Genomic DNA, 26,668 nt, shown 5'->3' with positions numbered 1-26,668 from the left:
TTATTATTTTAATTTCATAACAAAACAATATTGTTTTAGTCTTAAAACTTAAAGTGTTAACTTTCTCAGCTCTATAACCCCATAATTTTTACTGGACACTCAGAATCAAGGTTAAATGAACAAAATGGCAACTCTAGGATGTCAAGTTTATCAAAACTCCATGAACTGTCAGAAATGCTCTGAAAATACAAAAATAAAGATGATGGCTAGAAATACAGAAAAAATGCTTAAATAAGCTAATTTGGTATATTTTGTCTGGACCAGATCTATAATAATTCATGAATAATTCCTTACTGTATATAGCAGTTTTCTGGACACTCCACTCAAAGCGCTTCACAGGTAGTGGGGACTCCCCTCCACCACCACCAATGTGCAGCTCCTGCGTGGATGATGAAACAGCAACCATAGTGCTCCAGTACGCTCACCACACATCAGCTATCAGTGGGGAGGAGAACAGAGTGATGAAGCCAATTCATTATTATCATTATTAGGATTAGTAGGAGGCCATAACTGGTAAGGGCCAATATGAAATTTTGCCAGGACACTGGGGTAAAACTCCTACTTCTCTTTTCGAGAAACACCCTGGGATTTTTAATGACCACAGAGATCTGGCTTCTGTTCCCTTAATGGAAAATCCCAAATCCCATTGCCACATAGAAACATTAGCCTGTAAAAAAGTATTACAATATACTGTTGGAGATGTGTGAGACTGTATAGTTTTTTTTTGTTTAGGGAAGGCCCATTAGATTGAGATTGATAGCATTTCCCATGCACCAGTTGTCCTTTTGGCTGACTGTTCAAAGCTGTTTTTTTTACATGGGAGATTATGGACCGGCTATTGGTCATTGAATCATGAAGTGCAAATACTTTTTAAGTATTTTGAAATAAATCTTTTGGAGTTAATATAATCTATCAATGCAAGCCCCCAAAGAGATGTCAGTTTAATTGTTTGAGGTAGACAATTTGTGTGTTGTCTACATCTACCTGGTTCTTTAAATTATTAAATTATAAATCTTGACTCAGCAGATTTCTCTATATCAAATAAAGGCCAAGGCCATTGTTCTCAAAGCTGGATTAAACATTTGTACTATTTATCTATCAAAATTAGATATCCTTATTATAAATTTGAATGGACAATGGAATGTGTTATAAATTCTAAACCTGGTTACTCAAGTCTATGTGGTATTCAATGGTGAGTCATAATTAATTTTGGGGTGTGATGAAAGAAGATACAGGAACTGCCTTATTTTGTTTTAATTACTTTGAAACATTAAGACAGGATATCTCCAGCGATATTTTTTTTTTTACAGTGAATGCAAAAGGTGATTCGGCCTCCATTATGATTTATTATACTCAATACCTATCTTATAAGCTTGAGGCTATTTTTCTTTGAAGTGGCCAAGATGAAGGGGTAGTCATTACTTTCAGACATTTGAAGATTCGTAATAAAGGTGGTGGTCATTGGATTTCAGCTTTGAGTGCTCAGTATCTCATGACCTTTGTGAACATACACAAAGCCCTGCTTATTAGTTACATGAATACCGATATGTTATATACTACTGTTAGAAGTGACCGCTTGTTTTTTTTATACCCCCACACAACATACTTTTTAGTACAAAATGTCTTGAATGTACCTGTGACAACAGAATCTAATGTTACTTCTTTCAATTAAATCATTCTGACTGTTTTTGTACAAAATGAATAAGAAAGGATATATGATTGTATGTGGTTCATTTTCCAATTTGGCAAAGATTTTTGTGTCTTTTCCAGTGGTGACTGGCAATGTTAGTAGTCACTGAGAGTAAGGCTTTGGAATGGGTCACATCTGCAAAATATATTCATACAGTATAAGGACAAAAAACAAGGGCATGACAACAGTATTGTAAAGCCCTGCTAATGAAGTAACATACTGTAGAAAGCACGTATTTTGTCTTTTTAGTTATTTATTAAGTCTTAAATACTAGTGGGTTTTTTGGCCTGGCTGAATATAGTACCTGTTCTTTCCTACTTTTGCTTTGTTCACAGTGTCTGCCATTATAAACACCACTCTGCACTTTCAGCTGTCCAGTAGCTGAATCACTGATTGTAATCAGATAAAACACCTGAGATGTCAAGGTCTGTGTAAGAGGGTGAGGGTTGTGAGTTTATTTTCAAAGTTTGTTGCTGAATGTAACCCCAGATTTAAATCCAGATCATCCTGGAGATAATTATCTGCATTGAGTTGGCTGTGACACCTGACCCCAGAACTCTAGGTACCTCTGCTTTCTGTAATTTCATATCCATCCATTTTCTAACTGCCATCCAGTTCTAGTTGCGGGGGAGCTATAGCCTATCTCTGCAAGCAACAGGCCCAGGGCGGGGTACACGCCACACGAAGAAACAAACATGCACACTCACACTACTGCCAATTTTTCCCAAAAGCCAGTTAACCTACCAGTATGTTTTTGGACTGTGGGAGGAAACTGGAGCACCCTGAGGAAACCCATGCAAACATACTAACTTAGGTTACCTAGGGGAGAACATATTAACTCAGGTAGTACCACGTCCACAGTTGAGCCCAGAGCCCCAGTGCAGTGAGGAAAATGCTAACCACTGCACTACTGTGTTTACCCCAGATCTTATAAATAATGTGGAAAGACATAAGAACAAATACTTTAAAAAGACGTATTCATCAAACTGGGTTTTAATCTTAGAAAAACCACATTCAGTATTTCCTCTGTGACTTGCCACCCATACAGTGCATCCTTTGTGAAATCTTATCTTTCCAACTGTCAGATTTCACAGGACCAGTTAACACTTAGCCTTTGGGGCTTTAATAAAAAGAATGTTGTGTGTCATGTTTAAAAATTTAAAACTTTCAAGGCTTCTATTCATACTTCTATTCATTTCTGTTTGATTTTATTTGTTGGCTTGTCTCTATTAAAGTTCAATTTCCTTATTATTTCAAAAATACTATCTTGTGTACTTTTGCTGTAAAGTAGTAAGAACGTTTTTTTTTACATATGCTTGTGTTATATTGAGTAGGGAGGAGATAATTCGATTTTATAAAGTTAATTGAGGGTTAAGAACATAAATGTGACCTTAGAGAAAAAACAAATAGCAAGAAGAAACATGTTTGTAATCTAATGTCTAACAATAAATAATATATATATAGATACCACAAGTGCAGGGTGGTATTGTGTAAGATTGAAAGATGTGAAGCAAGTGCTATTTAAATAGCAACATTTGATTAGAGTAAATGCTGGATTAAAATTTCCCAATTGTTATTTACAGCAGTACTACCCTAACTTTTTACATCATAGTTTTAATAATGTCACAACCACATGTTCCACACACGAAGCTGCGTTTTCTGTATTTCCATTTGCTATAGTTTTCCTTTTCTCGAAGATATATCTAATTAGGGAAACATGACTTCACAAAGTAATTATGCTCTATCATCAATCTAATCAATAGAAAATAAGTATTCTTCTTGGATTGTATGGCTGGTCTTTGTCAATTACATGTGCAGTACTTTCACAAAAAATGAAGGTGATTTTTATTAGTTTTGATTGTATGCAGAAAATTAAGGATATTAATCAACAGCTTTCTATTTAGCTGTCTGCCTTCTGTAATATACAGTACACTGACTAAGGATTTTTCTACTGCTTGTTTGAAATTTTGTGAGGTGAGGAACATGATATATCTAATGGCCATGTTATTCTTTTTTAATATTGCTTATTGATAATAAAAGCAAACCATTAAATCTGTAATAGTGCAAAGTAAACTTGACATAAATGCCCTTTAGTTTGGTAAGCTTTCTGAAACTTTCTGATGCAGAACTGCACTACTTTGTTAAACTCCCAGGTTGCTCATTGAATCCTTAAAGTACTACAGTTGCATGTGGTTTTCAGAAAGATTGGTAGTATTAAATCTTTATCTGTGCAGTGTTTCCTGCACTAATCATACTGTATGCATACTAGCAACAAACAATATAATAAAAAACAATGATTACATTGTTGAAACAGGATGTTGCTACCATATTCCTCCCACAACTCTGAATGAGATATACTAAGACAGTATAGCTTTTTTAATTACATACGATATGCAGTATTATTACTAATTGCCTATAAATAGTAATTAGAAAACATAATTTTATTTTAGATTTTAATTCTAAAAATATATTATACATAGTGGCTTTTTAATAATAATAATAGATGTACCGTAATTGTTTAGAGGTTGCCTAGCTCAGAGAAGTACAGTATTTCACACTGTTGTGCATCACCATATGGGGCACAGCCCACATGCTCTCATACACAGAAGCTAGGACTTGTATTGTCCTGCAGGAATGTTTATACATCAGGAGAAACCTGTAACGAACAGTTCTTTCCGGACCATATGCGGACGACACAATCCAGAATTGTGAATTAACACTAGGGAAAAAGTCATTCAGGAATATGGGAATGAAAACAGGGGGGCGTGTCCAAAGTGCGCTGGTGCACGGGGGAGGTGTGGCCGAGGCAAACAATCCAGAAGAAATCCAAAGGGAGAATCCAAAACAAGAGCAAAGGTCCATGGCCGTGTAATCCATCCAAAAACCACGGATTAAAAACAGGTGCCGGGTCGGGACCGGCGGAGGGAACAGGAACAGGCGCAGGCGCAGGAAGCTAAAACCATAACGGAGCCAGGCACAACCAGATCCCAGGCTCGCACGATGTGGAGATCAGATGCAGAGCCTCGAGTGAAGTGAGCGCCTGGCTTTTAAAGGCGAACTGAAACAGGGTAGAAACAAGGAACAGGTGCGGGGAATGAGGCTAATGAGGAAGGGCTGGAGCGCCCTTAAGAGGAGGGGTTTGCGATCGTGACAAAACCCATAACACCTGGATCTATGTAGTGTCGTGAAATTCCTGTCCAGACCAACACACTTTGTTCTTCTTTTTAAATGGACTGTTGGACTCACTGGTATCTATCAGGTTTGTTTCCACTAAACATTGATTCATCACTAAAGGGAACTTGTCTCCACTACAGGTGAGTACTCTGGTATATTCTGGTATAATTATCTTGTGTTGGTGAACAGTGGCGAGCACAGGGCACCCGTGTGGCTGTTTGGCCTGTGAACGATGACTGTTTAGCTGTCTCCTCTTTGGTGAATTGCTGATGTGGGGGATTTTGCGGCCTGTCATTTCTGAAGTAGTGGAACTGGCAGTGTAAAAACAAACAGTACGAAACAGCATGATGATGTGTTGATCTCGGTGAGACTTGCGGTCTTCCAGATTGTGTCATGTCATTGGTATATTGTGTTTGACTATAACTTCTTGCAGGGTTGTAAAGTGATTGCCTTGAACACACCAGACAGTGAACAACATTGCTTTGACTTAGTCTGTGTTCCAACATACCGGGGCAATACATTGTTATCTGGGTAGGCACAGCATATTGGTTCCTTTCTGTGCTTTGTTATATTCAGCAGAATAAGTCACCTGCTCACCTGCAACATGAAGTCTTTGACTTCTGAATTAATTTAGTGCTTATGCCACAGTCAAAGTCACTCTACGGTATGTAGAGTCTGGATCAGGGATGAATGATCTATTAAGTAAAAATGGGACCAAAACATTACTCAAAATCCAACATCCACACGTAAACAAAATAATAAGTTATTTATGTTTCATGTATTAAATGTTTATACATAGAAAAATCATGATATAGCAAACATGGAAGTGCATAAAACGTTTTTTTTAATGATTTCCATGGATTTACTTAGTGAAACGTTCTGTGAAAACAAAAAGAGGACAGAGCAGGATGTGTGTTAACATGCAGGCTGTAAAGAAACAACTACTGTAGAAGTTAATTCCACACTGAACAGAAACAAACACAATATTTTGACAAACATGGACCCTTCTTAGGGTCTTGTACTTGTTCCTTTAGTGTGTATGGCATTTTAACCTTTAACCCTCCCACTGAAAGTAGTAAGAAACTCCCAGTATCCTAGAAAGCAACATAGTCCATTCTCAGCTTTTCCACCTTGTTTGTAAATATGTCTTCAAAGGCAACTTCCACGGGGGAGCAAATAATCCCTAAAGCCAGCATTAAACCACCACTGATCCTACACTCTGCTCGGTGTCATTCCTTATTTCCTTTATCTCTGATTCCTTGCATACAATATTCTTACTGCTACATGGTAGTTACGCTGCATTGCATTATTTTTTATTCTTGAATATTTTTTATTTTAAAGCTTATGAACGAAACATGTTTTCTGTACAAAAAAAGTGAGAATGTTACACAGGACAGTAAAATGTCTTTCCTGTTGAAACTAGTTGAAATGCTATAGGAAAGAACCCCATTGTAAAATGACTGGTGCTACACTGTATCTCCATTTAGTGATTAATTAGATTAATTAATCAGATGAGTTTTTTTAATAGAACAATATTCCCAAACAATGTTGCAAAATATTTATTATGTAGTCTAACACACTGTTTCTTTATCATACCTTTATGCTTTTTTCTGTGCCATTGGAATAAGGATGTGGACATTAATTTCCTCTTTAGCTCATAAAAATAGCCATCCAAAAGCAATGATTGCTGTTGGATATGCATTGAGATTTAGCCAGCTGCAAACAGGATTTTCTAGACTTCTTAGGTGAATGTTTCTTCTTTTGATTTACTTAAATACTCTTTCCGCTTATTTTCTTGGATTCTTTTTCTGTGTAGGTCCTTACATCTTCATTATTTTTAAAAATAAAACACAAGCACCTGTCTTTTAAATCAGGAAGTATAATTATGGGTTCTATTTTGAGTGAACTGCCCAGTCAGTCGAGAAGCTTTGATGGATTTTCAATTACTCCTTACAATAATGATACAGACACGTAGAGTTGTTTTGGTTAATGTTATGTTGTTGGATGTTTGCCTGGCAAGCATGTGTAAAAAATGCCTTAAGCATTTTTTGTAAAATGTTTTTGTCATTTCTTGACAACCATACATCACATACTGTATGTTATTTGCCACAACAAAATAAGACTTCTATAAATGGCTCATGAACTGGAACATTTACCCTTATAAATATGGTAGCTGGTGACTAGAAGTAGACTTATACATACAGATAACTGCAGAAACTGAAGCTAGCTATTTTAAAGAGTGTGATCATATTATTGGATTACTCGTACCTTGATTTTTTAAACATTTTTCACAACTGCCTTTTATGTTTCCTCCCTGAATTACTGCTGTTAGCAAACCTCTAATTTAATCTTCTGTGTTCAATGTCCTTAAGTAATAATAGTAATTATTATTGCACATTTTGATTTAGCATATATCAGCAAAATATATATACTGTAAATACAATATAAGGATGAAAAAACTACCAGAATTGTCCTCAGTTTTTTCTCTCCCCCACCTTCCTTTAAATAATCATTTATAATGTCTGAGGGAGTGGTAGCACCCATCGTCTTACAAAAGACAGACAGCTATTTGAGACATCAATAAAAACAGGAAACAAGCTGTAATTCTGAATTATTGATGGAACTCGGACATAAAGAAACTGCATCTGATCATGATATATAATTCATGAGATTTTCTTAAGCGTTTACTGAAAAATGTCTATTTTTTTCGGCTTTTTTCAGAATGCAAGGATACCAGTTTTGGGAAGCCAAAAGTTATTGTAAATTTGGATGCTGGAGGTTTAATATAATCATAGCAAAGCAGAAATAAGATGACCGCGTCATGCTGTTAAGGGTATCTGAATCATAATAGCCAGCGTGTATCTAAAAAAATCAAAGCAATTCAGTTTATGAGTAGCAGATGTGTCTGCTTAGAAAGATCATGTATGTATAAAAAGAACCATTCATCTTCTATTCAGGATTTTGGTTATGCATTAGCTGGTGGATACATTGCCTGTGACATTTGGACGTCAGTAGCTGACAAGTGAAAATAATCCTTTAAACAAGGAACAGAGCACAGATGTCTTGTTTATTCCATCTTATTGGCAGTTCCAAGGGCTTGACTAAATCTTCACCTTCAGCCACACAGCTTAGTGTAACACTGAACCTGCATTGATAATGTCAGTCATTGGTTTAGATCAGTCTCAGAACAGTGTAGGCACGCACATACACTTAAAGAGTGGACAGATTAAACAGCATGTGGAAATGTGGCAATGTTGTAATAACTAAGGATAATGAAAAAACTGCTACCAAGACACAAATCAAGCGTCATACAGGTATGACTGTTTACCTTTTCAGGTCCGTGGACAGAATTTCCTTTCTAAAACAGAAAGGTGAATGCTCAGATTTGTATTAACTGACAAAAGTTCTTAAAGTTGAAGGCTGTTTGCAGATTCTAACCTTCATAGATTATACCAGGTGAAATTATCTGATTTTCTCTTCAGATAATACTGTTTCCTGTTCCTATTAATGATACTTAACATTGCCTATCAATCAGTCTGTTTTTGATGATTGGAGTGCTGTATCAGCGTATGAAATAAATAGGTGTGCATTTTGACCGTTACATTTGGAAATTGCAAATACTGGACTACCACTGATTGTACCTCTGATGAAATGTTTCATTTACCTTGGTATTTAGATTTACGTTTCATTACAGGCAATCACAGCAACTTTATTAGCATGTTTAAACAGGTAGGCACTTGAACAAATGAATACTTTTTACCAGATTACATATCCTTAATTAGAAAAAAATATGCTTCTACAGTTGATTTTTTTTAATTCAAAAAGAGAACTCCTGCTCTTCCTTAACAACACTTACACGGAGATCTCTACTGCTTGGAATGTGGCAGCTGATGTGGTGAAAGCCCCATATACTTCTGTCATAACTGTTTGACTTCATTGTAGGGGCCCTTTTGGTAGAAAACTCAGAAGAGCATACCAGCGGGGTGAAAAAAATGGTAATCTGAGTACACATCGTGCTGTAAATGTTCAGTCTGTGTCAGTGGTAAACGCAAGTTTTTTTTGTTAACAACAGTGTAATACACAAATTAGAATAACATACAAAATGTACCTCTGTGAACAGTAAAGCTACATTTACACAAAACCCCCAAGGAGGTTAATTTATGGGCATACTAGTATGACATTAAAGATCTTCCAGATTTACAACAGGAGTCTTTTTGGTAAGCACTTAGTGCACAGGAAAAAATATGAAATTCCCAAAACATTAGAACGATTTGGACGCCTTTACATGTCATTTGATGTATTTCTGTCTGTGTGGGACTGCTGACCCATTAATGACAAACACCACCTGAACAAAGAAATCCAGAAATAAGCCTCTGGCAACAAAATAGAGCCTTTTCATCATCGGCCATATGGTGCAGAAATCCTCAGTGGAAGTGGTTTGTCAATAAGTATAAAATAAGATTCTTCTGATGGACATCAGTAATTGACCCCTCTTGTGGGTTTATTTTCGCCACTGCTGCATATTTAAGCAAAAGGATAGATCCCATTATTAATCTGAGTTTATTTTGTTTTTGAAAGAATGAAGAAAGAACTCCTTTCTCTGGGAGCAGCAAGATGCATATTTATGTTTTAAAAAAATCTGTCAGAAATAGATCAGAAATCTGAAGTTTTAGTAAATAATCAGCACTGCATGAGGTTGAAAACATTACTCCATAATCTACGAGAAGAAATTCATATTTAAATGACTAAATTAAATTTTGTAATATATCAAAATATTTGTCACCTTTTCTGTCTCTTTTACACTTGACATGACAAAAACATGATCAACAAAACTTACATGTAAGTAATTAACATCACATATCTTAAAGAGAACAGCTTGGACATCCTGACTGAACCTTCAGATTTTTTATGTCTTACGCAGTACACGTACTAGAAATTAATATTGAGAGAAAAAACAGGAAAAAATAAATTTAACTTTCTTCAAAAGGCAATATCTCAAGTTTTGAGAAACAATTAAAAAATCTTGTTTTTAGTAATGAAAAATCCAGCAAAGGATGTAATTCATTAAACTTTAATTTACCTAAAATTGAAGCAAGTGAGTATTATGCATTTTCATTCTCAATCAAATAAGCACCACTTTATACGCAGTCAGTATTATCACACTAGAAAAGCTTTCAAAAACATTATTAGGTGGTTCTGTTGTGCAAAAACATTATTAGGTTACTATGTTAATAGGATATTAACTGATAAGCAAGAAGTGAATCTAAAAAGCAGAAGTGAGAATATCTCAAAGCTTTAAAAAAGCTTTAAAAAAGGCAGTCAAGGGTGGTTGAACAAGGATTCGAATACCTGCCTTAAGACTGAAAACGATGTGTGGATGAACGATGTCAGCTGACAGTTTAATAATCATGAGGGCAAAGCTTAAATCCATTTGGGGTCACAGGTGAAGTAAAATTGGTAGATCTCAGCCTCTAAACGGGGTTAACCAGTAGCTCATGTAAAGTATACAAGGCCCACTATAGGCACATTGTGGAGAAGATGTACTGTAAGTCCACAACATTTACAAGTCTGGGATCAGTGATGGTTTTTCATATGCCACACAAACAAAAGGAGTGATAAGAATAGTGTTTATAGCGTTCAGTGCTTACTCCTTATTTGGTAACTTTCAAATGGGTATCCCACAAGGAGCTAGTATTGCATTTTTCACTTTCTAGACTTCATACTGTATTACACAGGGACATTTAATCTGGAACTTAATTAAGCTTGAAACCTACCCTTAACCTCTTGTGTTAGAATCACCTCCCATGATTTTAGTAGTTTAACGTATCCAGTGGCCTTCAGGGTACATTTTTGTGTAAATGTTTAGGCTCTTTTAATTTTTTATAATGCATGCATTTTATGAGTGGAAAATGTCATGTAACTTTGCAGAATTATAAATAAATGGAAATGGAATATACATATAGCGTATATCTTTTCTGTAAATGAAAGACTAGATTAGGTCAATCTTATAAGTATCTATTCCTTTAGATACACTATATGTGTCTATTTAGATAAATTAGAAACCTTTTCCAGAACAAAGCCTCTGTTTGTCAGGGGTGACATTACATTTGAATTCAGTTTGTGATTTTATTTGAATTTCACTTTGAATTTCACCTGCCATGTGTTTCTTGTTTGGAGACAGTCTACAGGACTATTGTTAACCTTCAGAATATGGTGCACCACATTTCACTATTTGCATGTTGATGTAAGATGGATGGTGCCCATTCCATTGGCAAATGAGTTTCTTTCACAGTCATGCCACATGAATACACAGTCCACACACTCTTAAGTACAGGACTGTAACTACATGCAATATCTGTAAGTAGTGAATACCATTTATTTAAACTTCATTTAATTTACAGATGAAAATTATTCATGTTATGTTATTTGGTATTAGCCTTCAAGTACTTTATACTTCTTTTACTGCTTATGTTACAGTTTAGCAGTTTTGCACTTCTTAGCAGAACTGTTTAAATTCTGAATAAATCAGTCCTAATGCAGTAACCTGCTAAAATGCAAGCATTACATTTTTTAATCACTGAGGAATTAATAAAAATAAAGCCACTTCCTTTTTAAGCAAAGTGTTTTTTTTCTGAAAGTGATATGATAGTTCTAAATATTGTAGTTCCTTCTATTTACATAAAACACAAACTTTGATACATTATTCTCTAGAACAGTGGTTCTCAAACTTTTTGGACCAAGTACCACCCCTGATCAAACCAAAACATCCAAGTACCACCTACAAGTCATCTTGTGCGCACACACTCATACACACATATAATACATATTATAATAATAAACTTTATTTGATATAGCGCCTTTAAAGGTGGCTTCTCAAAGCCCTTTACAGAAAAAAACAGCAACAACAACAATTAAAAATCAACAATAAAAAAGCACCATTTCAGTGAGAGGGGTGAGCCTGTTTAGTCGAGCAAAGCAGATGTGAATTCATTTTTTGAGCCTTGATACAATTCACAACAGAGTCTAACAGATTTTAAATCATCAGGCATTTTCTTGACGGCAAAGGTCTCACGGTGAATGTTGCAATGTGTCCATTCATTTCTGCAGCAACCTCTCTAATTCGTGCAGTTACACCACTGTGTTGGCTTTGTCATCACTCTAGCACCGTCTGTACAAACTCCGACGCATTTTATCCGGTCGATGCCATTCTCTTCGATAAATTCATTCAGAAGCTGAAATATGTGCTCTCCTGTAGTTCCTGTTGGTAGCGGTTTACAGAACAGAAAGTCCTCATGGGACGTACCCTCAAACTCATATCTAACGTAAACGAGCGAATTGGCCAAAACAACTACAGACTCATCTAATTGCAGTGAAAAACATCTGCTCATCTTAATGCGCTCTACAAGCGTACTTTTGATATCATCCGCCATTTCAATAATTCTATGAGTGACTGTATCTTTCAGAGGGGACAGTAGGTCGAGCTGTTTAGCAGCTTTTTATCCACACACAATACGTGTCAGCTCTTTTGCCAACGGTAAATAAGGTTCTTCAAAAATAGTGTGGGGCTTACCTGCTTTAGCAATCCGCAAGCTTGCATTTTTCCCCCTTTCAGGAGTCTGTCTCAGAAGTTAAAAGAAGTTTTTATTTCATGCGCATGGGAGCGAAACACAGAGACGCTCGGTGTATTTTTCTCAAATTAACCTAGAACAGTTAACTTAAATATTTTTCTGTTATCTATCACGCTTTCCTGTGCTCACAAGATTACCAGCGTTCCAGCACGCATTTCTATGCATTCCTGTGTTTACAACATTGGCATTGTTCCAAAATCATGCACATTCTCCTACCTCTCTATTTGCCGGAGATAAGTTTTTTTAAATACAATTGGTCACTTACGTTCATAGCACGCATTCCTATAGAGTGGAATAGAATTACATTGTAGCTCTGTGTCCATTCAAGTATTAACGCGCGCTGTATCATAGAACGTAGGCTGCGTATTCGGCACGTCTTAAAATAGTAAATATAAAAACCCGTCCCGATTTTTCAGCGCACACAACAAAGTTCCAGGGTCACATGGCGTATCAGCTGGCGGTGCTCCGCGTACCACTCCTGGTACGCGTACCACAGTTTGAGAACCACTGCTCTAGATTATATCTTATAATTTCAGGGGCACAGCATCCCAACAAACTATGAAAAAACTATGAATAATACTATTACTGGCAGCCAAAACTCATGAACTAATAAATACAGTGTGAATGTTGGTATTTTTCTCCCAAATGAATCCAGTGTTTTGAGAGATGAAAGAAAAGGTAACCGTTTTCAATCCCATGTTACATTTCTGAAGCAATGCAACTGATACCCAGAATTATATGCTAAAGCTTTCACAAATGTAAGATTTTTTTCTACAACAAATCAGTCCATGTTTTTCTCATTTGTCATAACATTTCAGCCGCAGCACCTAATTGTCTCTAATTCAGTTTGACACAAACTTGTACAGACATGGAAGAGGCGACTAAAAGCACACTACACATCTTAAGAGAAACACACTAAGTGTATATGTATATGCTTAGAATCATTTGTTAAGTCAAAAGTACCATGTTTCTTAGAGTTATTTCAATTTATATCTAATGCAAAATATTCACTCTCAAGGACAAAAGTCATTTCAAAATAACTTTTGGAAAAAGGCTGTGTAGTAAAGAATGAAAATTGTATTGTTCATCCGTGTATCAGATATGGTGGGTAACATTTTTTTATTTCACAGTAAATAAAAGAATATCTCATTAAACAAGAGAATTGTTTGTGGAATTGTTGGTGAAGGTGCAGGAATTGTCGGTGCTCTTCCATTTGTGAGTGAGAGTTGGCAGATACACAGCACGGTGAGTTTTTAACCTTTCAGTTGCACTGACTTGTCGTTATCCACCCCTCAACTGTGCTGGATTTGTGTCAGATATAACAGTTAGACCAAAAAGTTCCAATTTAGTCTTGTCTGACCGCTTGTCAACATGTTTGCAGTATCACTTAGGTGCTTTGTTGCGTGACTTTTTTGTGCGTTCCATATAAGCCCCCTTTGTGGAGTGACGAGGTTATTGTGTGACCCAAGGGCATTTTCTCCCATCTCAGCCACTGAACTCTGCAGATATTTTAAAATTGCAATTGGCCTCACATTGGTATCCGTGACCAGTTTTCTCCTTGCCCAACCATCAGTTTGGTGGAGCAGCCCGATCTACAGGAGGCAGTGTCTGTGTGTCTTTCATTTTTTAATGACCGACTTCACCCATGATCAATGGGATATTAAGGGTGTTTGGAGTGTTTTTACACCCTTCACCAGATCTGTGACTATCATTTTAATTAGATAGCAAATATGAATTGATACATCAATGTGTAATGAATGCAAGCTTATACGCAGCAAAATGTGAAAACTACGCAAGGGTCTGAATACTTGTGTAAGGCCCTGTCCTGTCCTGTATATCAGGGAAAGCACCTGCCACCCTCGCTTCCCTTTGATAGTACCTTTAGTTGTGCAGTTGTGGAAAAAAGTCTACAAAAACAATTATAGGCTAAATGTAAAATTTAGAACACCTGTTATAGTACAGTTTCTTTATGGTTAAAGAAAGTCTAATTCTAGACAGTTCTAGCTATATAATTCGAGTTTGATGTCAGTAAGGTCTGTGCTTTGTGAAAAGGATGAGGAACCCGTGAGTCTACTGGTATTGAGTCTATCTTACTGGTACCAGTAAGAACTGGTATTGCAGTATTAGTATACAGTGCTCAGCATTGCTGTCTCACAGTGCTGGGGTCCAGATCTGGGGTGCTATCTGTGTGGAGTTTGTTTCTCTCTGTGTTCACATTCATTCAGTTTATTTCTGAATGTTGAAAATTTAGTTTCAGTTTAGAAGCAAGTTCTCTCCTTGAATCATTATCACTTGACTGAATAAAAAAATGTTTATAATGCATCCATTTCTGGCTTTCATTCTTGGGAGATGTATATTAATTAATTTACCAAGCCCAGCTAAAAAAGTAATTAAATTATGTGATTTGAGGCAGCTTAAATTTGACTATTAAAAAGACACAAAGTAATACACAGCTTGACATTTTTTGACATGTCAAAAGAAAAATTGGCAATGATCACTTTAAATGGAGGAGATCACTTATCTTTAGTCAGTTAATGTTAAAGTGGGTTTTGTTACAACATTTTGTACCATATGTAGTAATGCATGCCATAAACAATAAACAATAAAGTGTACCAAGCCTTTCTGTATATAAGGCTTATACAAATTTATGTACATAAATTTGTTTCTGCCTATTTGCTTTAGTAAAGTATTGAAGTTTCATTGTGCTTTGGACTCCATGTATTCTGTTAAGTCTATAACATAAAAAGGTGTGACTGATGCTTTCAGAGAAATTCTTTTTGGGTAGGCTCTCGACAGAGAAATACATTTTTTCTTTTCTTTTGGTGTTATGCAATTTATAAACTCGAAACAGCAGAGGAAACAAAGTAACAGCTTGCGTGCCTGTATACCAGCAGCTCACAACATTCGCCAAGGAAATCGGTGATGCTTGACTTAACAACTGAACTGGTGCTCCTCTAGGGCCGTAGCACTAAAATAACACTTAGCTCTGCCAATATGCGGTCAGCTCACTGCCACTTAATCCAGTCTATCAGCTCAAGTACCCAGCAAATCCCATTACTACAAGCGCTTCATCAGGAGAGACAAAGATCGCTGCTTCGTATTAACTTACACATCTCATTATGTCAGCTCCCTTGTAGAAGCTGCGTGCAGGGGAATTGAGTGTTGGCACTCTGCCACTTGGATTCGTGCCAGCTAAAGCAGGCGTGGGTGTTCTCTAATTAACTCCTCCTCCCTCTCTCTCTCACTCTGCTGCACAAGTGCACTCACATCTGCTATGACAGCCTCCCTGGACCTTGCAGTGAGCTTGTTCTGATAATACCACACACGTTGAGCCATCAGCCACTGAAATTGGGCTTGATTAATCCTCCTGTCAATTTTTTTGGACCACTGGTGGTCGCAAGTAAGGCATTCTGCCCTTGGGATAATTCTGACACTGAGGTGTTTTTCGGTTTAAAGCAAACAAAAATGTAACCCTTTTATTATATTTCATGAAGGGGCTCTGAATTAAAAGTTCTTCTGAACAACAAGGAAAAAAAACACACTTTCAGTCTGCTCTCTGACAGAAGAACCTGAATGGAAAAATGTGAGTGGAACAATATGTGACCGTTGTACATTGTGGAGTATGTTAATTAAAAAACAGCAACAAAAGAAATAACTTCAAGAGGCAAGAACAGTGGAAGGCAAGGACAGTTTTAAAGTGGAATTTAAAACTGCTGTTTCACTTTATTAACATACTAGAACTTGCAAAGTACTACCAAAGGAACCACTCCTGCTGAAAGCAGGTGTCAGAATAAATGGTCAGTTATATAGGTATGCAAAAAATAATTAGGACTACAGACATATGGATGTTTGCATCAGGCCACAGAAGACAGAGAAAAAAACTGATAAAGGCATATGGAATCAGATCTAGGATATTTTTGGGGCTCCTAAAAACACAACAGGACATACTGGAAATGTGTAAAAATACATGCTACAACATAGTACCTGCAGTTAGTATGTTGTATTATAAATTGTTCCATCTCGGACATTTAGTGAATAAAATCTTGTTTTTCTTGTATGGCATTGTTGGTCTATAAAATAATTTCAAGGATTTAATGACAACATTAGCTATTTTTTCAGCCACAAGAAAATCAGGAAGGTGAGAGATTACGTAATAGTGCGTAATGGTATGTTTCTATTCAAAAGAAACTTTTTGGGACTGTAATGTGTTTGAAGGGAAATCTAAAAGTACAGAAAAATACACTGTTGTAATGTAAAAAGGACAGGAAAAAAATACAAAAACTAAGGTCACACAGTCAGAGATTGATTGAAAAGACAGAATTTCTAAGTTCAATGTCTACAGTTCTTCACATTGTGGCCACTCTGCCCAAAATGTGCAGTGACCCAGGCACTCCCTAAGGTAAAAACACAGTTCAGAGTAATATCACAGACAAACTGACGTTCTGACCCTTCTCAAACTTCTTCGTGAAATATGAATGTTGGCGATAACCTTCATATTTTGTTTGTTTTACCTTTTGTCTTTTAAAAGGAATGTATTCTGGTATTTTGTAAAAAGGAAACATAGCAACAACTACTCCGCTCTTTTCCCTCCACATAGTTTTTAACAAAGAGATGAATAATGTTTTAAGAATTTTCGTGACACCCAATTATTCTGACAGAAGGTGCAATTATATGTTTCTGTACAGGTTTCTTCTTGAGTTTCAGTTATGTAACTTTGTATTTCAAGTCATGGTTGGTCTGTGTCAGATTTGCAATTACTTAATATGGGACCAGGATTCATTTTAGAACCTAGCCCCTAAATAATTGTGAGCTTAATGTGGTTATGTACACAGAACATACAGTACACAAAGCATATTTACTAACAAAAATGTTCTGGACTACCTAGTTTATTGTTTTATGCCAGCAACAGTCGGTGTAAGCAACATTTTAATACAAATGGCTTCAGCCTATGTTTTATATGGATAGAATAATATTAGCATAATGTTATGAAGATATGGGTATTTTGACCAGTTTTCCCAATCAAATCTCTTTTCTTTTTTCATAAAATGTGATTGCAGGGATAACAAATGTTGCTACAAAAGGGAAAAGACTTGTGAAAACGTAAGTGTTTTACAGTATAGTCATGATCATTCATAATGTAGCTGGTGTGGTTGTGTTGTTTATGTAATACACAACAATTCTCTTCTATTCTCCCATCAGACAAAAGTGAATAGTAAGTTATTTCTCACTGGCACTTGTGTTTCTTCATAGTGCACGACTCTTTCTAGAATAAAATTGGTTAATAGCAGAAGGTCACCATGGCCACAGGTAGCGATTAGTATCCCTTACCCACTTATATGAAAAATGCTGAGACTGTGAAGAGCTCCCTCTACTGAGTATTGGCTGTGACAATTTCATTCATTCAGTTTACTTTAATTTCATGCAGCCTTTTATATGTTGCCCTTTCACAGGCTATTTTCATCAAAATAAAGTAAAGTTGGCTATTGAAACAGTAAAAAAAAACAGTGGTCACTACGGGTGAGGCAGAGGCTGACTCAAGAGTTTTACTAGTTACCAAATGTTTAGTTTTCTGGATTCCTGGAATTTTGCCTCCAAACATTAGTTGTATTCAGGTATATTAATGAAAGAGAGTCCTTCCTCTGTGATTATTTATTTTTTTTGCTGATTTCATTGTTTAGGACCCAGACATGTAACATATGCATGTACTTACTGTAATTACTAGTTATTTTACCTTCCAGAGTTATGTTGTGGTGTGACGTCAGGTCGAGTAAACATGAAAATAGTCTGAGTGGCAGAGAGAGAGATACCATAGCAGGAAGAAAAGGAAATGGTTGAAGTTGCTTGAGTGCACTGACCCCAGACTGCCAAGAGTTACTGTCTCATGAAGTCAGTGCCTCTGCACATTTAACACCACTGAAGTCCTGTAGTAAACACCTGTCCCAAGCTTCACCACCTCCCTTAGCCCATTTCACTACCTGCTTCATGTCCTAAAACACAAAGTTAAAAACTGCTGTTAAGCTCAATTCTCTTAATATGAGCCAGGAATCGACCTTAAATAAGTTTTTGCTTTTCTTCTTACTTGATTTTATCTCCGCTGGCGTAGCATTAGGCTATATTTTCTCATTAACAGAAAAGTGATACCATACACACTTTCAGATCAACAATATGATATTCTAACTATAACTGATCATTTTTTTCTTCATTAGTTGCGGGACATAAATTTCTATTGTTGTTTTAGTGGACATTTACCTGTAGTTAACAGCCAATCAATTAACTCATATTGTTAATTAAACAGTTAATTCATATTGCTAATGAATTAATCAATAGTTAATTCAATACATCAGTTTCATTTTCTGCAGCTTTCATATTTCTCTTGTATTGTGTTTTTTGCCAGTGCTGAAGCATAAAACAAACACGTGATGAATACAGTATCTCTGTAAATATTTAATGACATTAGTGGTTGATGGGGCGTAAGATATTATGACTGACGTGGACTGAGACTCCTAATTACATTTTCTTCACAATTCAGGCCACCTGAGAGGTCATGATAGAAAGTATGTTGCAAAGGTGTCATGCGTCCTTTTTAGAACATGCCAATGTTGTGCATTACAAGTATTCAAAAAATAATTTATCATGCATTCACGAAATCTACATTTACAGTACATCACAGAGAAGGAGTATGAAATATGTTGCCTTCAATTAGTTTTTCTCAGAATGTCTTTTTCCCCTTTGCTGAAAATCAGGCTCTGCTTGAAAATCAGGTTAAAGCCTACAAAACACAAGGGAACAGAGGGGTTGTTCACAATACTTATTGTCAAGATGAATTGCGAGCTTTGGACAAAATAGGCTTGCCTTCAAAGATCTCAGTGATAACTTGTACATTTCCTCTTTTGGTGTAGACAAGTCAGAAATAAAAATATACAATTTATTATTTTGTAAAAATGATTTATGCGCTTTACATTGCTGTGATGCATGTCTGACATGTAAAACAGTAAACTACAGGGAATTAGCTCAAACCATAAAGGCCTAGAAGCAGCTAAAGTTTGGGTTAAATGAGACCTCTGACCAGTACTCTGCCATGACCTGCATCTCTAAGAGTGAGGGTTGAGGATTCAATTAATCAAAATGCACATTGCTGTAATGAGGGGCAATTGCAAACATAACAACAATACTTTGATTTGAAACAGTATTGTCCTCCTGATACAGAGTATTTATGATTCTTTGAGCAGAGCAAACCAGCAGTATGTAGGCTGGAGTGTGAATATTTGTCGTTTTTAGAAATGTGGTACAATATTGCATGGTGAAAATATTAAGTGCAGCATAACTGTGATAGTTTAGTAGGAGTGAACGTATTTGGGGATTGATATTTTATTGCAGTATGTACATTTTGTTTTAACTTCCACATAACCAATTTTCTAACCTTTAGTATTATTTAATACTAATTATTTTAGTATTATTTTCACAAACTGAAAATTGGATTTCAGCAGTTCAACATGGAAGGTTTCCAAGAGTCACAAGCTTGTATTAAATGGTTAAACAGTGTAGCAATTGGTTTTTATTCATGATTTCATTATGATTATAATCACATATGGTATATGGGTGTCATCATAGCATAATTTCTGCTTTTAAGCTGAAACAGTACAGAAGTGATTTTGTTCCCCTTTTATATGAATTGTGCTTACATTTACATTGTGAAAATATACTGAATCAAGTGTTATTTTAGTGATATATTCTGTGGAGACCTTCAGTAATCTATTAGAGTTTTCAGTAGAACTGTCATCTGCCAAGTAAAGTGCTACACAAACTGAGCTGCTTTCTTTAAGTGTTCCTCTTAAAATTACGGTTTCTTATTAAATGTAAAATTATGAAATACAACTCAGGTGTTATAAAATATTATTTTTGCTTCCAGTGAGTGACCTGTTTGTGCTGTTCTAGAGCAGTTTATTTCCAGGTCATGATTTTTGAGAGTCCTGCTGGTTACAACTATAGTAAATGCATTCGCCTACCAACTTTTCCACGTCTTCTCGTTCTAAAGCTACTTTGGTATCGAACTGCTTCGGTTCTTAGAGATTGATGGCAGCTAATATACTCCTAAATGTTCAGTTATTATCTCTGGGGCCTCATTTCTCGTGCCCTGCAGTTTCCAAAGGTCATCCCCTTTTTTCCTGTATTGATCAGAAGGCCTGTTTACATGGCTGGTGACTTATTGGAACTGAGCTGAGAGTAACATATTTCCGTCAAAGAGTGAAGTTCTCAGACAGCAGCTCATCGTAAAAGGCACAGCGACTCCATGTCAGAGTGCATTTTTGTCTGTTTGAGAACCTGCCATGTGGAAAGGTGGAAAAACCCATAATGGTTATTCCAATAAGAATTGTGTCACATATTAGGAAAAACTGGTGTATTTTAATTTTCTCAAATTTAAATGTCTAAAAATACATTCATATTTAATTTTCTAAAAATACATTAAGGTCTTAAACACCAATTTCAGGGAAGACAAATCCCTATATTCAAAAATTGTTTAGACGGCATTCAGTACAGTAATAATAATTAAATTTTATTAATTTCATAGTTGTACCAATGATAATATGTTATTTTATTCTTATTCTGAATGTTTCCAGTGACATTTAAACAGTATTTATTGTAATATTTCTAATTAGTTTAGTTTGTTTCATATGAATGGATATATTAACATAGTTAAATGTAATATTTTACTTATTTGTAAAATAACAAATGATTGCTCAAAACTGCTTATTACCACAAAATTTTCTTTATCTGTTGTCATGTCAACGCTTTATTATCATTAGAAGATTGTTACACATTTAAAACAACTGTATTTTCAGAGAACAATGATTTACTGTACATACCAGGACTGAATTTTAATATTTAAACAATATGTTTGGTAGAGCACATACCATCCTTTTTTCAATTGGATTAAAGCTTTTTATTCTTTTTGCACATCTAACAAGAGACAATTTCAGCAAAGAAAACTGAACTAAAACACTTCAATTAAAAAGAGTTTCTAATGGCACAGTAGCTGTATTTGGTGCTTTAAAAAACGTTTTGTATTGGAGGATCAGAAACAATAAGTTTAGTTCACTTGTTGGATGTTTAGTTCTGTAACATCTAATCCAAATTTCAATTTTTTTTTTTCATGTGTCAACATTTAGCTGTATAACTACCCAAAATAACTGATGTTTGTAATGTAAATGTCAGAGTGGGATGTTTGCATGACAAAACCTATTTCTAAAGTAGGAAACTGTGGCTTCTGCATAAGGTTGTGCCATAAATGTTTCCTGTATTGTTCTCATGAAACTGATTCATCTTGCACGAAAGATGATGGAAATCAGAGTAATCTCTAAAATTTAAAAAAATCTACTTTAGCATGAAATGAAACAAGTTCCTCCCCCCCAGGAATTAAACAACATGCACATATTATCGTGAAAGTGGGTCTTCAGCTGTGATTCTTATATTTGTAAGAAAGAAAACAATAAAATGTTTCCTAAATTATTTTATTCAAATTTTCGTTCATACAGTACCTGTCTCTATGCCTGAAACCTGAATCATCAGGCCTTTCTAATTTTCCTGTCATGTGTTTCATTAGTGACACATTTGCTAATCCAGCTGGTATTTGCTAATCCAGCTGGTATTTTCTTTTCCTGCAGTTCTGGCATCACTCTGTACTGTCTTGAGAGAGCACTGTGGTGTTCGGATAAGACAGCCCTGATTTCTATCCATTGCTGCTGGGTACTGTACCTATTGCACTTGAAAAGAGCTCATCTACTGAATTGTTTATCTATTAGCTTAACCTTTTAGAAAAACAGAGCAACTTCACTCTCCTGGTTAGTAAGTGTGCTAGAATGGTGCTGTGCTATGAAATAATCTATTTTTTTTTAATCAAAATTGAAATCTAAAGACAAATCTAAACAAAAATTATAAAAAAAAATCTTCTTTCTACAAAGCAGAAATGCAAGCAGTGCATTGTGCTAATAATATATAAATATATCCTGATGTTTTTAAGAAATGTGGTTTCACTACAGTACGCTTGGTAGAGGATGTTCTTTTAAGCTCCATTTATTGGAAGGTTATGGTGGCTTACAGTAGGTTACAAAAGCATCTGAAGTTACCACTTGTGCTGAATGTTTTGTAATTTAAACCAATTTGACTAGTTTTTCTACTTTAGCTCTGAAAAATGCATCGGTTCAAAGCAGTAGAACACTTGCAGAAGAAAGCATGTTTTTTCTTCTTGTTCTCCTTCCAAAACAACAAAGTAGTGATGAGTAATGATGCAGTTATATTTACTCATATGATTAGATGGCCTTTAGTATTGACATTTTCAGTTCTATTAAAAGAATTGTGTGTGAATGAGATGGTTCCATCACCTAAATAAATGTGACTGTATCAATTTCTTTTCTGACTTTAGGTAATGAATGGGTTTAAATATGTGAATAAATGTGTCTTAGGTGTCAGGGATTTCTTTCACATTTTTTACATTTTCAGAAATGTGTAGATACAGTACCTGTACATATAACATGCATCAAATTAAAATGATCTGGGGAAAATTTTTAAAATGTTCAGGACATGTAGTTTTAATGTTACACTTATATTTCAAATTATTTGAATTTGGAACTAAATACATAAAAAACAACTAAACTTCTTTCTACTAAAAAGTAGAAAGAAGAAACACAGCTTTTCAGCTGTTGAGCTTTTTGCACATTTCAGTAGCCTTCATATTGTTTCTTTTTTCTGCTTTTCAGTGAGGGATTAACCTCTACTTTTTCCTGTGCAGCCAATACATACTGACACAGGTCCTCATTCAACTTAAAAAAAAAAACTTTGTTACATTTAGCAACTGTGGTGGATTCTTAATTAAAGAGCTAATAATGAAATTGCAGGAAATGGGAATATTTCATGCTCAAGTGTCATATTTTACTACAATTATTTTCTTGTACAAAGACAGAGGGCAGGTTAGCCTTCTCTTCCAGGGAGTAAATTGTTAAACACACTTTGAACAAATCTACCAGAAAAAACACACAAACCCCACCAACATAAGAGAGGGCAATACAGCCTTGTATTATAGTTGTGACATGACTTTTACATCAATCTTTGTGGTATGTTTGCTGCAATAAAAATATTACGTCCATCACGTGTGCAGAGAATTGAAGTTATTTAATAAGACATTATTTAAGTGTGATAGAGTTCTCTACCAAGTACTATTGTAGAGATTGTACTATCTAAACAACATTTACTTGCAGTCGTCATTACAAGTAATACCATAAAGCCTTTCTTTTTTATTTCATTGTGAAGTCAGGACTGAGTGGAAATTACTTTATTGATTTAATAAGAAAACAAATTGTGGGTTAACAAAAGTGAATAAGGAAAAGTTCTTTGTGTAGTACATAAAAAATAGGAATGAATTGAACAATAAAAATCTTTTTAAGGCACATACTATACTCTGTATCCTTTTAAACAGTACATCCTATGAGGCAATTCATGAAAAGATGAAAAAGTATGTGTTATATGTTTTTAAACATAAATCCCAAAAGACCCTAAATTGGTTAATTTAGTCAAAAGAATTTAAAATTATTTATAAATACTATAGCACAATGAATAATTGCAGTGTTTCAGCATTAAATTTACATGGGTCCAATCGCACTGCAAAGTTATGAAATTTAAATTAACTGCAATCGTTTATCAAGACTAGCACAATGGACATCTTTTTAAGAGCCACGCAAATATGAAGATTTTAACTTTTATTTACCCTTTTATTGTAATGGTTCTTTCTTTTATCTTTAAATAGCTTCTTAGTGTGAAAACGTTTTAAAAAATGGTTTTCATTTAATTTAGGTTTCACAATACAGTTTGGAAAGGGAATCAAAATATGCCAGTTGATGGCATTCTGGGTCATTCTTATCAAAACCAAAAATTCAAATGTGCAAATGTTCGGTTAGCTATACCTGATACTTATATTTTCAACTGAGAATCTTTCTTCAGTATTTGTTTTTCTACAATAGATTATTGTATGACACTGGTAATCAACCTTAATGTTATTGTTAAATCATTTATAGAGCATCAAATGAATACCTTAAATTATTTAAGTGCTTTTAGTATGATGTTTTTTTTAAATAATAAAGGATTTATTAATTTCACAAATGCTATAAAAGAAAAAGTGGTAGTTCTTATTTTGAAATGTTATATCTTTTGATAATTTAACAGTGACCTAAAGTAATTTAGATTTAGAAACACAAACACATTTAATTAATTACAAAAAACACAGATATTTACAATATCGATCAAACTACCTTAGATTTCCTTTAAAAGCACAGTACTTGTTCCAGGCTTAAAAGTCCCAATAATAAAGGAATGGGATTCACCATACATTCACAATACAATTACAGAAATAAGAACAATAAAAACCAAAAAAAACTTTTTGATTGTTAAACCACATGCTTTTCAGGTGCTGTGCATACAGTACATGTTCTGTTAAGTCATTTTTTGTCCCTAGGTCAAGAGAGGAATTCTCCTTTTTTAAAACTCTTATAATGGGATAGGATAAGACCGCAACTAACTCAGATTTCTCTTTTTTTCTTTCAGTTGTATGAGCTGGATGATGATGAAAAGAGGAAAGAGTTTTTGGATGATCTCTTCAGTTTTATGCAGAAGAGAGGTGAGTGTTTCTCTGGCAGAGGCTTCTCTTTGGCTCTTGTCACGTGAGAACAAAGTGCTTTATAAAGTTAGCTGACATGTTCAAACACCCACATTGTGAAAATAGGAGAGCATGTCCCTTTTGGCTGAACACCCAAGAGGCTGCTACATTGTCTCAGTGCGACTGTCATTTGTGTGTAGTAACTCACATGCATGGAAGAATATGCAATTTAACATATTCAGGGTCCAGTGTCAGTCTCCATGAAAATGTATTTCCTGCAGTTACATTGTATAGCACAGTGCATATGATCTATGATGCAGTTGCTTGAACAGGCCAGATGATTTTAAAATCCCTGGAAAATAACAGTCTGTCCACACATCCCTCTAGAAGCATGTTAAGCAAGTCATCTTGAGATGTAAGATTCAACCTTGCAGTGTGTTCACAGTACTTTAATATCCATGTCTTTTGTCTGACATTCCATCATTCAGATTGTTCTTTTATTTAGGTTTTAATACAAAACAATTGCACATGCTCATTTATAACACTTGTTGGTTCTTTCCAATGTTTTCTGTATATATGTATTTAATTTTTAAATAAGTTAAAATATTTATTTAAAAGAGTGTAGTGTTTGAGAAAACAGTGGTGTGTTTTGAGCAAAGTGTTTCAGCCCTAAATTTGGTTAGTACAGCTGGAACATCAGATAGACAGACATAGAGCCTTTGAAACACATTGGTATTGCAAGCATAGCTGCAACTTTTAATAGATACATTTCAGGCGCTTAACAATGGGTGAGTGAGGCTTTATGTTTTTGAAAGGTTCAAGCCCCTGGATGGCTGCTGTGATATCTCTTGTTCTGTTTCCTGCAGAAAGCGTTTGCTTGTTGTTTAAGGAGAGGGGGTCTTGTACCATGGTGGCAAAGCTTCTCCTGATATTATCTGAAAGCAGATCTGGTGTTTGTTTTATAATTGCTTGAAAGTTCTGTGAAAACAGCTCTGGAAGGCAGTCCTCAGATTAGAGAGGAAAGCAACATCCTGGAATTATGTTTCCCTGGCAAAATGTAATCAATTTCCAGCTTTATTGAGCATTGGGCAGGATAATCTATACATTTCCCACAGAAAGATGCCTTTTGTGTGAGGTATGGTTACTTTATTAGGGAAATGGAGTGGATTGGACTCCTTGCATAATAAGGAAATGTGTTGCATGCCAGTAAAACACAAGACACAATGATGAGGCTATTTTGAGAGAACAGGACTTACGTGGATTAAACCCAACAAAGTTCTTGTCATGGTTTTTAGTCCTGTTTTCTCAATTGGCATAATATGAGAGTAAAAACTCACAGCTGCATGGCAGCGAATTGTATCTTCACATTCACTTAGTCCACATGTCAAGTGTTGATTCAAAGGCCGTTACCTTCCCAATGCAAGTATAACCACTGAGTCCTGAGAGTAACCATAAATTAAAATAACCATAAATTACAATAACCACAAAAGCTCATAACTCATTAGCTTTCTCTATCAGTGGCAGACGTTTTCA

At 35.3% G+C, this 26,668-nt stretch overlaps 1 protein-coding gene across 1 annotated transcript in view; it reads left to right on the top strand.

Moving 5' to 3' along the window:
• Nucleotides 1-26,668, top strand: part of arid3c (AT rich interactive domain 3C (BRIGHT-like)) — a 133,950-nt gene that overhangs the window by 67,795 nt on the left and 39,487 nt on the right. Inside the window, exon 3 of the mRNA XM_088911497.1 lies at nucleotides 25,084-25,156. Within this exon, the coding sequence (XP_088767623.1) occupies nucleotides 25,084-25,156 (73 nt within the window). The remainder of the gene's footprint in view (nucleotides 1-25,083; nucleotides 25,157-26,668) is intronic.

The sequence above is a fragment of the Atractosteus spatula genome, chromosome 3, assembly GCF_055471065.1.
Source record: "Atractosteus spatula isolate fAtrSpa1 chromosome 3, fAtrSpa1.hap1, whole genome shotgun sequence".
Lineage (NCBI taxonomy): Eukaryota > Metazoa > Chordata > Actinopteri > Semionotiformes > Lepisosteidae > Atractosteus > Atractosteus spatula.
This window is presented reverse-complemented; position numbering and strand designations above follow the sequence as displayed.